Here is a 15,726-nt window from a genome sequence, read left to right as displayed (position 1 = left end):
AAGGATGAGAAAATCCACGAAAACGTCTGCCATCATGTTTTTCAAATAGACCAGAAGAACAACTGGGTCTCCACCATTTGGCTTCCTGAAGCTTGGCCTTTGGCCGCATTCCTTTTGAAGCGTTTCTTGAGACATGCCATGAGACATGCCCAGTAGCAGCTTCTGCACAGGACTGGTACTTTGGATGACATTACCATCCTTTCCTTCAAAAAAAAAAAAAAAAATCTTCCTCAAGATCTAAAAATACTCTTCAGCCTTGGAACACAGCCTTGTTTTAATCAACTCCTGTCCACTGGACCAGTTGCTTGACCTGGGACAAGCCAAAACCACAAAGAAAAAGCAGCAGTTTTGAGGAAGTTGATCCACATTTGGGTTTCTTTAAAATGTCCAGCTCACAGAATAGCAAAAATCTTTCCTCCCTCAACCATGAGAATTCCATTCCCACCCTAATTCATACTTCTATTTTTCTTTTCTCTTTTGAGATTTGGGTTTGCATTTGTTTGTTTGTTTGTGGGGGCATAATTTTGGCAGGACAAGATGAAAATTATTTTAATCCAGTTTTTATTCTTGCAACTGAGAGAAGGAAAACAGAGTTGGGTTAATTGAATACTTTTTCCATTCCTAAAAATTGACTTTAAAAAGCATCATAGTCAAGTAAAATTAAAATTCCTCAAAAAATGCTGGTAGATTTTATTTTAACGTAAGCATGAGATAATTTTGGTCCTCAATGATACAGCATTCTAAATTCATGGAAGTGTTGTTTTGGCTAATAGCCCCATATTTAGGGGTTAACTTTTAATTTTAATTTTTGTAGAGATGGGGGTCTCATTATGTTGCCCAGGCTGGTCTTGAACTCCTGGACTCAAACAATCCTCCCACCTTGGTCTCCCAGAGTGCTGGGATTACAGATGTCAGTCACCATGCCCAAGCCAAGAGGGTTAAATATTTTATTCGAGTCAAACCCTGGTGCCAAGCATTCAAGGCTCGTTGTTGTCACAAGCTGAGTGGGCTTGGCAGGGCAGGAAAAACAACCCATAACTGTTTCCAGCTTCTACAGGCATCAGCAGGAGGAAGGACGTTGGTCACAGAAGTAGGAGAGGGGTTAAGTGCCCTGACTAATAGGATCAAGTATGGTCAAGGGTGGGAGATCATGAGCAAAAGGAGGCCAAAGGAGGAGGCCAAAGTGGCCGTGTGGATATGGGGGATGGAAAACTAATCTGAGAGTGTAGAACCGAGTGAAAAATAAGGAAAGAGGCGGTCCGTGGTCTGAGAACAAAGATAAAAAGAAGCTGCTCTGGTCAGCCTCATTTGGAGTTCTGGGCCAGAACATTCCTTCTTAATGAGTGAGGCCTGACAACAGCTTCTGATGCATCTGGCTCCAACTGTCTCCCTAGACTTCTTCCTTACACTTACGTTAGACTCCAGTCAGACAAGACTGCTCTCTCCTCCTCAAACAGACTTCAACCTTTCTTCCTCCCACCTCAGTTCTTTCAGTTTCTGTTCTTGCACCTAGAACTTCTTTCTTCCTGGATCTCCATCTCTTAAATCCTACCCATTCCTTCATGGACCATCTCAGATGACACTTCTACGAGGCCTTCCCTGATCCTTCAACAAAACGCTACTTCTTCATTAAAGAAATCTGCATATACTCTGACAGTCAGTGTGCTAATTTTGAAGAGACTGAGCCAACAGGATAGCAAAGGGTTTGTGGGGAATGCCCTCTCCTTTGGAGATTTACACTTAACATTTTCTACATCCTGGAATAACTATTGGCATATTTATCATTTTATCTTCCTCACATATTGTAAGAAGCCTGAGTAAGGCTAGCAGTTTATGAATGCACATCCTAATAGTCAACCTAAAGGCGTTAGAGCAATTCTGGAGTGAACAGCACTCAGGGTTAAATATATTAGGCATTAAAATCAATGGAGAATGGGGCAAGAAATCTTTGAGCTCCGCCCTGATTAGGTAAGCCGTATAATACCCCTTTAGATCATGCTTTCTTAGAAAAGAAAGAAGAGAAGAGAATTTATCTGTGCTATCCGTACTTCAGAGCTGTTGAAAGAGGCTCACTTTACAGGCTATAAAATGCCAGGTAAGTAGTGGCATTATCAGAATAATGCTTATTCCTTTGTCATCCAACCAACACATATTGATGCCTAATATTTGACAGGCATGAGGACTATAGAGTTTATATACATACTGATTGTGCCTCTTAATTGCATAATCAAATTAACCTAATGAAAGATGGTAAGCGAATGTTGAAATGTGCAGAAATGAATGCATTTTTTTCTATACTCACTAGTAAGAAATCATTTCTCTTAACTTTCATTCTTTTGTCGTGCTTTTTCCAAATTTCTAGAATATCCATGTACCAATTTTACTTTTGTGGATAGAGAAACAAACAAACGTTAATTTAGTCTTAAGGGAGTTAGTTTTGCTTCTCCCAAATTTTTCCATGAAGGATCACCAAACTCTCTTATTTACATGCAGATTATGTGCTTTGTGCTGGTGGAACTGCTGAGAGCTAGGCCCATCTTCCTCTCTCCTAAGCACTTAATAGAATGCTTTACATACAACAAGTCTTTGGATTATTGGATTTTGATATAGCACCTCTCCAGCAATTTCCTGTACAATTCTACCCATAAGTGCAAACAGATACAAATTTTCCTTTTTCCATTTATTTCAAATTAGAACTAAATAATGTATTCTTTGAAAGCTAAATCTGGAACTAAAAAGAGTAATGTAATATATGATAAAAATTATATTTGTAATTTATATATAAATATATTTAAATAAGTACATAAATTTGAATATATGTATATATTTTTATTCAAATTATAAATGCTCTGAATTATGTCTCTCAATAACTTCAAATTATGAGCTCTCCTACAGGCCTCTTACTAGCCAATTTTTTTCTTTATAAAGCAAATTTTCAGAAAGTTCTATGACTAGACATGTGGAAGTAGAGCTCTCTATCGATGGGGCTTTATACATGTGGGTTACTGGTGCAAAGGTACCAAGTTTGAAACAGAAAACCAATGCATTCCTAGAAAACAATATCAACACTCATTAACAATGTGGATTGATGGGCCTGGAGTTTAGTCCATGGAAAAAAGACAGAAGCGGTCACTGGGAAACTTTCATCTTGAGTCCTGACTCTTCTAGGGCTTAATCTGGTATCTCTTTAATTATTCTTTTAATCCCATCTGTTCTTTTCTTCCAATGTTTAGGGGGGATCCTGTTTTGACAAATCATCACTTTTAATTTTTAAAGCAATAATACATGCACCCAGCATAAAATTTTGAAAATACAAAAATGGTATGGTATGAAACGTCAGTCTCCCCTCCACCAAGTTACCTAACATTCAGTTCCCCTCTCCAAAGATCACCTGTTAACCAATTTCTTCATCAGTTATCTACTTCCACCACCAACTTCCTAGCCTGGGCCCTCATTTCTTCATATCTTTCTTTTTTTTTTTTTTTTTTTTTTGAGACGGATCTTGCTCTGTCACCAGGCTGGAGTGCAATGGTGCCATCTTGGTTCACTGCAACCTCCACCCCCCGGGTTCAAAAGTGATTCTCAAAGAAGATATTTATGCAGCCAAAAAACACATGAAAAAATGCTCATCATCACTGGCCATCAGAGAAATGCAAATCAAAACCACAATGAGATACCATCTCACACCAGTTAGAATGGCGATCATTAAAAAGTCAGGAAACAACAGGTGCTGGAAAGGATGTGGAGAAATAGGAACACTTTTACACTGTTGGTGGGACTGTAAACTAGTTCAACCATTGTGGAAGTCAGTGTGGCGATTCCTCAGGGATCTAGAACTAGAAATACTATTTGACCCAGCCATCCCATTACTGGGTATATACCCAAAGGATTATAAGTCATGCTGCTATAAAGACACATGCACACGTATGTTTACTGCAGCACTATTCACAGTAGCAAAGACTTGGAATCAACCCAAATGTCCAACAACGATAGACTGGATTAAGAAAATGTGGCACATATACACCATGGAATTCTATGCAGCCATAAAAAATGTAGAGTTCATGTCCTTTGTAGGGACATGGATGAAACTGGAGACCATCATTCTCAGCAAACTATCGCAAGGACAAACAACCAAACACCGCATGTTCTCACTCATAGGTGGGAACTGAGCAATGAGAACACATGGACACAGGAAGGGGAACATCACACTCCAGGGACTGTTGTGGGGTGGGGGGAGTGGGGAGGGATAGCATTAGAAGATATACCTAATGCTAAATGACGAGTTAATGGGTGCAGCACACCAGCATGGCACATGTATACATATGTAACAAACCTGCACATTGTGCACATGTACCCTAAAACTTAAAGTATAATAATAATAAATTTAAAAAAAAAGTGATTCTCCTGCCTCAGCCTTCCGAATAGCTGGGATTACAGGCACCAGCGATCACACCCGGCTCATTTTTGTATTTTTAGTAGAGACGGGGTTTCACCATGTTGGCCAGCCTGGTCTCAAACTCCTGACCTCAGGTGATCCACCCGTCTCATTCTCCCAAAGTGCTGGGATTACACGTGTGAGCCACCATGCCCAGCCTCTTCTTACACCACACCTTTCTTAATGTAACAGCTAACACCAGTTTGTCTCTCTGTGCGGGCCAAACTGCCTTTTCTCTATCTGATGGAATAATTGAGAAAATGTCTGAATAAGAGCTGAGCTGGATTTTGATATAATTAGACAATAATATGAAAGAGAGGAGGGCATTCCATGGTGGCAGTGGGGAGTTTACCCGAGAGCCTGCCGTATAGTCATGCTGTGCAAATGTTTATTGAGTAACTGAAATGATCAAGGGAGCATGTCTTGTTATAGAGATCAGAAAGAAAACTAGTTTCACTTCTGCAGAGACTTCAGAATAAGAACTAACAAACTGTGGGGGGCAATAGTAATCACAATTGCTAATATCAGTTGAATGAGTGATTGGGTACCAGGCACTGTTTTTCAGCTTCTAAGCACTTTCGTGTCTTGTTCACTCCTCACAAACCCCTATGAGGTAGCACTTATCCCTTTTATAGAGCAGGAAGCTGAGTCTTGAGAAGGTTTAGTAAATTTCCAAGGATATCCAGCTGGTATGTAGCCAAAAGTTAAATCCAGGTCCCAATTTCAGTTACTGGGAACAAGAATGATTAGGATAAAGAAACCCAGGGCATCTGAGAATTTATAAACTAGAATTTCAGAGCACTTTCTACATGTCAGCACTATCCTCAGTGTTGATGAGGATCAAGTAGATGCAGAAAATATGGATCCTTTTCTGCAAAGGATTTACACACTGTAACTTTTAAAGGCCGCCGTCACGTTGTTCTGAAGGTGACTTGAGCCATCTATTAGTGCTCTTCCGATTTCTCAGATTGTAACCTTCCTGAAGACCAGATCAGTGGCTGCTACTCTCTCTGAATCTCCTTGCATGGCATAGACAATGCAAGGAGATTCAGAGAGAGTATCAGCACTCTTAAATTAGCTCATCCCCAAGCTGTCACTACACCAAAGTGTGACAGATATTCCCAGGTGTGAGCAATGCAAAGTAGAAAGCCTCTGACTTATTGCAGCAGTGGTAAAAATACAATGAAATCAAGAAAAGGACACAAAGTGAATGTATGTCTTTGACCTGTTTACATAGTGGAAAAGATGATCCCGAATGACATATTCCTTAAGCTCTCATTCTCAGAGAACATTTAACAGTCACAGATCCTGAGCCAAGTGGCATGGGAACAATTAAGATGTGTCTCTTAATCACTGGGAACAAGGCTTTGCATTTTCTTCTTTACAGTCAAAAACAATGTATTAGACAGGGGCTACCTATAGAACGCAGTATTCACTGAAGGAGTTTACCAAATGAGGAAACAGAATATAGAACCATGGATTGACTTAAAATTGAAGATCAGGCTGGGCGCGGTAGCTCACACCAGTAATCCCAGCACTTTGGGAGGCTGAGGCGGGTGTATCACGAGGTCAGGAGATTGAGACCATCCTGGCTAACATGGTGAAACCCCGTCTCTACTAAAAATACAAAAAAATTAGCCGGGCGTGGTGGCACGTGCCTGCAGTCCCACCTACTTGGGAGGCTGAGGCAGGAGAATTGCTTGAACCCGGGAGGCGGAGGTTGCAGTGAGCTGGGATCATGCCACTGCATTCCAGCCTGGGTGACAGAGTGAGACTCTGTCTCAAAAAAAAAAAAAAGTGAAGATCATTTTGTAAATAACATAAAATAAGAAATATTTAATAAAACATAAGGAAAATGCCCATTGGCAGCAGAGATGGAACAAGAGAATATTAAACTATTGCTGTGGGCACTAAAAATGGCTGTTTAGTTTGAAAAAACAGCTCAACAGCTCACCTTAAAACAGAGCTTCCCAACCAGTGTGTCTTGGCATCAAAAAGGTAACTGATGTGCCATAAAATGTTGATCTCTTCATTCTCAGAATGGCTGGATGGGCAGGGGGGACCACAGCCTTGGGAGGTGGCTCCTAGCTGGGAGAAGGCTGACTAAGGGTTCCTCAGAGTGTTGACTGGGCTGCATTCGAGTTTGACAGCATAACCTATGATCCTTACAGGAGGCAAGCACAATGGTGGTATTTGCCATGTGCTGGATGGAACCAAGAAGGACTTCAGCAGCCAGCTGAGAATGTAATGCTGTCTTCTGTAGTCAAGAGACCCCTGGAATTGCTGGGAGGGTTGGTGTTCCAGGATGCCTGGGACAAGGCATGCGGCCCAGAGAGCATCCAGCCAGAATAAAGGTGCCAGAAGGCTAAGTAGGTTGTACTGGAAGAGGTAGCTCACAGTAATAGCTCCAAACCTTAGACTTTGAATAGATCAGGTACTTCTGTGTATTTGTGACTGATGTGCCCTTTGACCAATGTAGCAGCTGATGACTCCTTTAACCCATGAAGTTTTTGAAGATTAGAGCTTCATTATCCTTTGAAATATGTGATATGAAAGAGAGAGTTTAAATGGATTAAAAACTTATTTTCACTGTACGAGAATATTCAACATTATATTTTTCAATGAAGGAGAAAGAAGAGCTGGTGAATTTTTAAAATACTCCAACAGTTGTAAATTACTTGGTTTTCCATTTTCATCCCTCCTTCTTGGACAAAGATTCCCGCTTGGTAATTATCAAGAACACAGATACTGTTTGTATCATTTTTGAAAATTTGATCAGGCAATTTGTGTCATATTTCAAGTATAAAGTCAGATACAAACAAGTTTTATTTGTGGGATATAGCTCAAATTTTTCCTTAGGATTTTCAAGAAGATATTATTTGTAAGTTTCCGACATATTCAGTATTTAATATTTTCCTTAACGCTATGCGTATCATAGTTATTATATTTATATTACATAAAGGAATGTAAAAAAATTAAAAATATTCTCCCCAAGCCCTTTACAGATATAGATAAATCCTTTCCACATTACTCTAGCATGCTACACTAATATTGTCATTTTTTTCTCAGCGAGCTATGACACGAAAAAATGTTGAAAAGTATTCTCTAAAAACACCTCTGCTACTAGAAAATATTCAACCTTTTTTATTGCAGGCAAGTCAGATGGGTAGGGGGACAGGAAATGGTGTGCTAAGTAGAGGGAACAACTTTGGCAAAAGCAAAAAGGTGAGTGAGCAAGGAAATTCCTGAAACTACAGGAATGTTGGAATAACAGAGAGGACCCTCTATCTCTTTAAGTTGTTGAAGGCACACCGCTTAATTTTGCAGGGCTGGAAAGAAAGGATCAACAGGTAAAAATTAACTGTCACAAAATTAAAATACATATTTGTATTTTATTTATGTGACTTAACACATGAAATATGCGAAAGTGATGCGAGGCAAGCCCGAATGGTATGCCCAGCAAAGCCAAAAAGAAGTTCCGAGGGAAGCCAGGTATCCTGGCTGCCCAGCCACTGCCTTTATCCACCAGCTTGACTCTTTCAGATCATCTTCTCAAATTATCCATAGGAGATTTATCCACATACTCAATAAGAAAAATATTTCTAATTATATCCAACCATTCTTAATATGAATGAGAATTATGCGAGGACGGTAGATTGCCAAGAGGTATTTTGCCAAACAATTCCTTTTGACTTAAGAAAGAAGAGGCAGCTGCATTGTTTCCATAGCTATCCATATAAAAGAGCTCTTGGAATGAGGCTGACTCGTCCTGCTTTAAAAAGCTCCAAGGTAAGTGGGAGCAGGACGGGCCTTTCAAGAGGGACACTGGTCACACTGCCCGGTGTCAGCAGCAGCTGCTAGTTCTGGTACTGCTCCTTCTGGAACTGCACGTTTTACCTCTATGAATTTTGTTACTTCTGTTTACAATAGCAAGTAATGCCATAAATGGGATTTTTCCCCCTCTTTTTGGTCAACTAATCAAGTGCTTTTCCCTTTTCTTTTATAGAACTGTCTCACTCCCAGGCTACATCTTCTCACTTGCTAACAAGGTAAGATTTGGACTAACCAGCTCCTGGAGGAAAATGCAAGAGTCTCTGGGATGGATTTCTGTCACTTAGCCACCTTTCAGAAAGTGCTTGTCTCAGTAAATACCCTCTAACAACTGTGCTTCAGGAAAGGGGTGAGAAAGGCAGGACTGTCCTTTCAGGACAATGCACACGTCCTCATTTACAGCTCAAGCATTGGTGGGGTGACATTTGAGCAGGGGAATCGCTTTGAATAAATATATTGTCTGTGCAGGAAAAAGTCTACCCTCAGATTCCCTGGCTAAAAATCTCAAATTTGATAAAAATGTATCCTGCTGTTAGAATTCGTTTAGTAAACATAATATCCAACAATGTAAAATGGAAGTAAGACAATCCTTCCTTTAAACTTCTTAAAGCCCTTGTAAAAAGTCGCCTTACACAATGCTGAGTGCTGCGGCATTTTTCTTATATATAATAGAGGTATTAATCTGCCCTCCCACTACTTACTGCATTTCTAAAGGGAGAGACTAGGAGAGAAGATTCAAATGAGTTTCAAGTAATTTGATCATGTAATGACTGCGGTAGAATTATTTGCCAAACCTTTCATTCTAATGATACCACTGACAATCTACAGAGCAAACAGGGCCTGCACGCTTCAAAGGAAAATTTGGAATAGTAAAGGGAGCCCTTAGATGTAGAAGAATGAGGTTAACGTTGGCTACTGTTTTTATCCTTAATTAGTTTAAGGGGGTTAAACTGAAGAACTGTATTTAATATGCAAAAAATTATGTCAGAGAAACTATACTAAGCACCTAACCTAAAAGAAAAAAAGGCAAACAAAATTATAATCTCCAATAAGCCACTGAACTTGAACAAATCTGGCTGAACAGGTAAAGGAGGAAATAAAGTTCTTCTACATTACATTCAAGACATGGAATTTTGTGACATGATAATTCATGACATCTTATATATAAATGGTAGCCTGAACAATTTCAAATTACTTTCTCAGTCATTATTTAAATTTCTTTTTCAAAGTATCTTCACCATATATCATGGGCTGTGAATTTAGAAAGGCAGAATTTATAATCCCTATTCTAAAGATGGAGTCACTTAGGCTCAAAAAAATCAAGTGACATACCCAAGGTCACAAGCTACTTGACAGCAGCACTGGACTGTAACTCAGTTCCCAATGAGAATGTGAGTCTTGGAGGATGAAATAAGACAATGGATGCAAAGCCCTAAATACGGTATTGGGTACACAGAGACCACCTGATGCATTTTCGGTCTTGTGATTATGTTTGTCTCAGTAACTATAGTATGGTGAACAGTAGACCTGTCTAGTGGAATTTCCAACTGGGCCTATGAAATACAATAAATATTAAGATTTATCGGTATACATGGCAATCCAGACTCTCTAATGTGAAAGTGTTATCTCCTTTAGGACCTCTGAGTTCAGCAGCCATGAGTTCAGACTCAGAATTGGCTGTTTTTGGGGAGGCTGCTCCTTTCCTCCGAAAGTCTGAAAGGGAGCGCATTGAGGCCCAGAATAGGCCCTTTGATGCCAAAACATCTGTCTTTGTGGTGGAGCCCAAAGAATCCTTTGTCAAAGGGACCATCCAGAGCAGAGAAGGAGGAAAAGTGACGGTGAAGACTGAGGGAGGAGCGGTGAGTAGAATCCCAGGAGCTTGCCACATTTTATTGACTTTTGTAGTTGTTGTTTGGTCACTCAATTAATGTAAACGGTTATCTTTCCTGTTTACCAGACTCTGACAGTGAAGGATGATCAGGTCTTCCCCATGAACCCTCCCAAATATGACAAGATCGAGGACATGGCCATGATGACTCATCTGCATGAGCCTGCTGTGCTGTACAACCTCAAAGAGCGTTATGCAGCCTGGATGATCTACGTGAGTGTCCCCTGCCAGTGCTCTGTATAATCATCCTCATGTACCCTACCATCCCGCTTCTTCCACTGAGCATAAATAGGTCACAGGTAGTGACCCATTTCACTTTCATTGTAGCATAACTAGTTAAAAGGCTTCACGATTGCTATTGTAAAGCACAGCTCAGCAACCAGCACTTCCTTGTTTTCCCATCCAAAGCTGGGGAAGGCCACTGTCCATGTTGACTGGGTTTGCCCAGAAACCCTTCAACAGGCATTTGAGGAGTTACTGCTTATATTTCAATCACAGGTAATTTTCCTCATTCCTTTTCCCCACTCGAGCCGCAGAATCATCCAGAGTGAAAAGATAAACATGTTTTAATACTTTAAACTATTTTAATTTTTTTTTTTTTTTTGAGACAGAGTCTCGCTCTGTGTCCCAGGCTGGAGTGCAGTGGTGCAATCTCGGCTCACCGCAACCTCTGCCTCGTGGGTTCAAGCGATTCTTGTGCCTCAGCCTCCAGAGTAGCTGGGATTATAGGCATGTGCCACCATGCCCGGCTATTTTTTTTTTTTTTTTGTATTTTTTTAGCAGAGACAGAGTTTCACTATGTTGCCCAGACTGGTCTTGAACTCCTAGGCTCAAACGATCCGCCTGCCTTGGCCTCCCAAAGTGCTGGGATTACAGGCATGAGCCATCATGCCTGGCCTAAAATTTTTTTTTTTTGAAAAAAAAACAAACTTCACTCATTTTCACTCCCCTGAAATAACAGCAATTTGTATCTGTGTGTTCTGGTCCCTTCTATCTGGAATGTCACCTCGTCGATGAAACCTCTCCCACTTCCCCAAGCAGTGAGATGTTCCGTCCTTTCATTTCTGTCCTTGCCTTAACACTGACCATGTTTCTCCTTGATCATTCATTTACATGACTGTCTCCTACATAGACTGGGGATTCCTCAAAGGACATCATCTCATTTATCTGGTCTCATTTATACTGTCTGGCAAAGGCCTGCACATAATAAACATGCAGTAAATATTTTTAAATCAAATTTATTATATTATATTCATATTTTTGCATAGTTTAGCCAGTGCTGTTATTTAGCTAGGCAACACCTATACAAGTATACCTAGAGTTGATGGTCAGCATCCAGTCTAACTAGTTCGTGCCTGTCTTGAACCAATTGTCAAAGATTTTTTAAATCCCCCTATTGTAATCATGATGTGTGTGTATATATATACATATATACACATATATACGTATATATGTGTGTGTGTATATATATATACGTATATGTGTGTATATATGTATATACGTATATATACGTATATATGTATATATGTATGTATATATGTATATATGTGTATATATATACATATATACACATATATATATCATTTCGTGTCCTGTTTCCTTATAACTTAAAAACGTTTTGTAAATATTTCCTGAGTGTTGCCGTATACTTTCATGTTTACTTTTTTAAATGCCTGTATCAAATTGTCTTAGAAGATTTACCATAGTTCACCTAACCATTCCCTTACTGTTGGCCACTTAGCTTATATCCAAATTTATGTTCTCATAAATTTGAATTGTCTTAATGCTGCAAAGAAAATATAAACCATTTCCATAAAACAATAAAAGTTTCATAGCACCTGTGTTTAATAACATGCATTTCTTCTTCTGCTATGTAAAAATCACTGTGAAAAGCCCTGAGGAGAGCAATAAAGCTGAATTGTAGTCACTTCCCTCAGGATTCCGCTATCACATTGTTGAACTTGCCAACTAGTTTTCATGCTGATGCCTTGAAGAAATAAGAGTACTCACTTAAAGTGCTCCTTTTTGTTAAAATTCAATTAATTTCCAGACCAGCCTGGGCAACAAAGTGAGACTTTAGCTCTACAAAAAGCACGAACAAAATTAGCTGGGCATGGTGATGCATGCCTGTAGTACCAGCTACTTGGAAGGATGAGGTGGGAGGATTGCTTGAGCCCAGGAGGTTGGGGCTGCAGTGAGCTGAGGCAGCACCACTGCACTCCAGCCTGGGTGACAGAGCAAGACCCTGTCTCAAAAAAACATTCAATTAATAAGTTAATTGCACAAATAACGGGAAAGGTCTTTGGGTACTTATTCTTTCTTTTTCCTTCTCATAGACCTATTCAGGTCTCTTCTGTGTCACTGTCAACCCCTACAAGTGGCTGCCAGTGTATAAGCCCGAGGTGGTGACAGCCTACCGAGGCAAAAAGCGCCAGGAGGCCCCGCCCCACATCTTCTCCATCTCTGACAACGCCTATCAGTTCATGCTGACTGGTGAGTAAGCCGAATGCTTTGCAAGTGCATAAACCTTTAGAGCAGAACCATAGGAGAAAGAGACTCGAGGCAATCTCAACACATTCTTTGAGATCATCCCTTTTAGTTGAGGCTGGTGTATTTATGAAGGAGAAGGTCCAGGAAGGGGAGAAAGGCTGATTTGTAATCCGTAATATTACATAATTGCTAATGATCTCTTAAACTTTGAAAAGGTCAACAGAGGCTGTCCATGGTTAGTTAGTATACTTTTGAATGACTCAGAAACTCAAATATGAGCAAAAATATAAATATTTCTGTGTATGTATACACACACACACTTATGCACACACAATCACACATACAAACTGTGTCTCCGTTACTATGAGCCAAAAAACGGAAGAGTAAAACTTGTCTCTGTAGTTTTAGCCTCAGCATCCTAAATTGTGACAGATGAAACAGTCTCTTTATGTGAAGGATGGCACAATGCTATCGCCCTTTGCCCAGAACCAACCTGAACAGGCTCCAGATTTAAGGTGTATTTGGTATTAAGACACTTAGATGTTGAATCTGCTTCCTACAATATTGTCTTGGCTAGACCAATCTAAACTACTGTGGCACCTTGAGAAGGGGCTTAGAGAATTCCTGTTCAGAGACAGTAAAACATCAAAACAAAATTTTACCTTTTCCTAAAAATATGACCGAAGCCATATTTCTAAAGGTATCACCTTTACTGTACTTACTCCTTTTCATACACTAAAAATATCTCTAACGCTCATTCTTCATTACATCTTGCACCCACAATATATATGTCCCTAACTTAAATCGTCTTCTAAACCTAACCAAAGAGCCAAGTCTACTTTCAGTGTTTATTTAGTGATAGAGTATTAAAAAGAAAAAGTCTGGTGCTTCAGGAATACACAGCCATGTGGTCATCACTTATAGAGTGGCATTCAAACATTTTCCTTCATCTTAGAATTTTTTTCCTCAAAGGAAATATTTCTTGGAAGATTTGAATATAAAACCGATAAAAGTAGTGGTGTTCTGTTTAAATGGGTGGATGTGTGCTAAAGTTGGGGAGGGAGAAAGTGGTAGGTCTAGAGCCTGCCAAGCCCTAAAGGTTGCAAAGTCCAGACTGAATAATACTAAGTTCATTCCATTTTACTTTACTTATCATTTACAAATATGTAAGAAAACAGTATTAAATGTCTATAATTTCTTTTGTAGACCGAGAGAATCAGTCAATCCTGATCACGTAAGTAGATTTTATGCTTTCTTTACATGGCTGTGATAGCTGCTAGCCTTGAGACCACATCTGATTGAGTTTTGATTTGACAGCGGAGAATCTGGTGCAGGGAAGACTGTGAACACCAAGCGTGTCATCCAGTACTTTGCAACAATTGCAGTTACTGGGGAGAAGAAGAAGGAAGAAGTTACTTCTGGCAAAATACAGGTGAGTCTGATTGTCACAGTCAGAATCCAGGCTCTGTCAGGACTCTCAGGTAGGAAATTCCCAAGCCCCAGATGCATGGACTGCTCTTGCCTTTGCAGGGGACTCTGGAAGATCAAATCATCAGTGCCAACCCCCTACTGGAGGCCTTTGGCAACGCCAAGACCGTGAGGAATGACAACTCCTCTCGCTTTGTAAGTCTCTTGGACACGCTAATAGATGCTGTTCACTGGTCAAAATTTATGAGATGTTTGTAATTACATTCTCTGAATCTTTTTCATTCCCATTCTATTACATCATCGTTCTTTCCTTTTCCTCTGAGCATGTAATAACATGGATCAAAGCCCCATCTTGAAGGATATATGGCCTTTTTCCTGAGTTCTTTCTTATCTGTCATGATCTACACTTATTCACAATTTTAAAATTTTTATTTTTAATTTACAAATAATAATTGTACTTATGAAATACAATGTGATGTTTTGATATATGTTATGTGTATATTATGGAATGATTAACATGCTAATTAACGTATCCATTACTTCACATACTTAACAAATATTTAAAATTTTTAAATCAAAGATAAAACTCTTCTACTTATAAAATAGGAGATACACCTTTTTCTACCTGATACAAATACTCTCTGAACTGATTTAATATTAAAGTACCAGCATCAAATGTTTTGAATTTCTCAAAGATTCAATATTATATAAAAACAAGGTAGTAATATTAGCTTTTATTTCAAGGGTAAATTCATCAGAATCCACTTTGGCACTACTGGAAAACTGGCATCTGCTGATATTGAAACATGTAAGTGTTCAGATATCTTTAAAATCATTTCTGATTTGTATGACCTAAAAAACTGACCAAAAATCAAATTCGCATGTCACATGAATTTTTACAATTTTCTTATTTGTTATTTGTTTCCTTCCAGATCTGCTAGAGAAGTCTAGAGTTGTTTTCCAGCTTAAGGCTGAGAGAAGTTATCATATTTTTTATCAGATTACATCGAATAAGAAACCAGAACTAATTGGTAAGAAATGTCATAAATCTTTTCCAGAATTACTGCATCAGTACCTATCAATGCATAGTCCAACCTAGTATTCTATGACTGAATTTTGTCAAGTTTATGTGCCTTCTTATTTTTTAAATAGCTTTGTGAGTTTGGTAAAAATTTATATGTGCTCATTAGAAAAATTCAAAGGAAAGCAAAAGGAAAACTGAAAATAACATCTCTAATTCCTACTACTATGAAATAACCACCATGAACACTTGGATGAATATCTCTCTAGTCATTTTCTGTATACATATCTCTACATATAGATACATACATACAATTTTCATAACTGAAATCATGATTACATGCTCTCCTGTAATCTACTTTTTTACTGAGCAATTATGTATCATAGCTTTTTCCATGTCACTAAATATAGCTCCACATCATTATTTCCAATGGTTGCATAGTATTCTATTCTAGAAATGAGCACAATTTACTTAACCATACCCTCTTTACAGATAGATTATTTCCAATTCTGGATTGTATATAATCAACACTATAGTGATAAACTTTTCCCATTATGTGATTATCCTCTTTGGATTACAATAGTTTTGTTTGTTTGTTCGTTTGTTTGTTGAGATGGAGTCGCACTTTGTCAC

The 15,726-nt window shown here is 39.0% G+C and overlaps 1 protein-coding gene across 5 annotated transcripts in view; it reads left to right on the top strand.

Annotated features, from left to right (window-relative positions):
- The first annotated feature begins 8,201 nt into the window (after positions 1-8,201).
- Positions 8,202-15,726, top strand: part of LOC129018025 (myosin-2) — a 29,083-nt gene continuing 21,558 nt past the window's right edge. For 3 of the 5 annotated variants that reach the window (XM_054459143.2, XM_054459144.2, XM_054459142.2), the window contains exons 1-8: positions 9,922-10,125; positions 10,224-10,367; positions 12,491-12,647; positions 13,851-13,878; positions 13,962-14,076; positions 14,175-14,267; positions 14,817-14,880; positions 15,005-15,103. In XM_054459143.2, the coding sequence (XP_054315118.2) occupies positions 9,922-10,125; positions 10,224-10,367; positions 12,491-12,647; positions 13,851-13,878; positions 13,962-14,076; positions 14,175-14,267; positions 14,817-14,880; positions 15,005-15,103 (904 nt within the window). Of the gene's footprint in view, positions 8,302-8,441; positions 8,485-9,901; positions 10,126-10,223; positions 10,368-12,490; positions 12,648-13,850; positions 13,879-13,961; positions 14,077-14,174; positions 14,268-14,816; positions 14,881-15,004; positions 15,104-15,726 lie in introns of those variants that run through there. The other 2 variants (XM_054459141.2, XM_054459140.2) reach the window with 2 other exon arrangements.

Source organism: Pongo pygmaeus, chromosome 19, assembly GCF_028885625.2.
Source record: "Pongo pygmaeus isolate AG05252 chromosome 19, NHGRI_mPonPyg2-v2.0_pri, whole genome shotgun sequence".
NCBI classification, from domain to species: Eukaryota; Metazoa; Chordata; class Mammalia; order Primates; family Hominidae; genus Pongo; species Pongo pygmaeus.
Note: the sequence above shows the minus strand (reverse complement) of the source record. Positions and strands in the feature narration are given on the sequence as shown.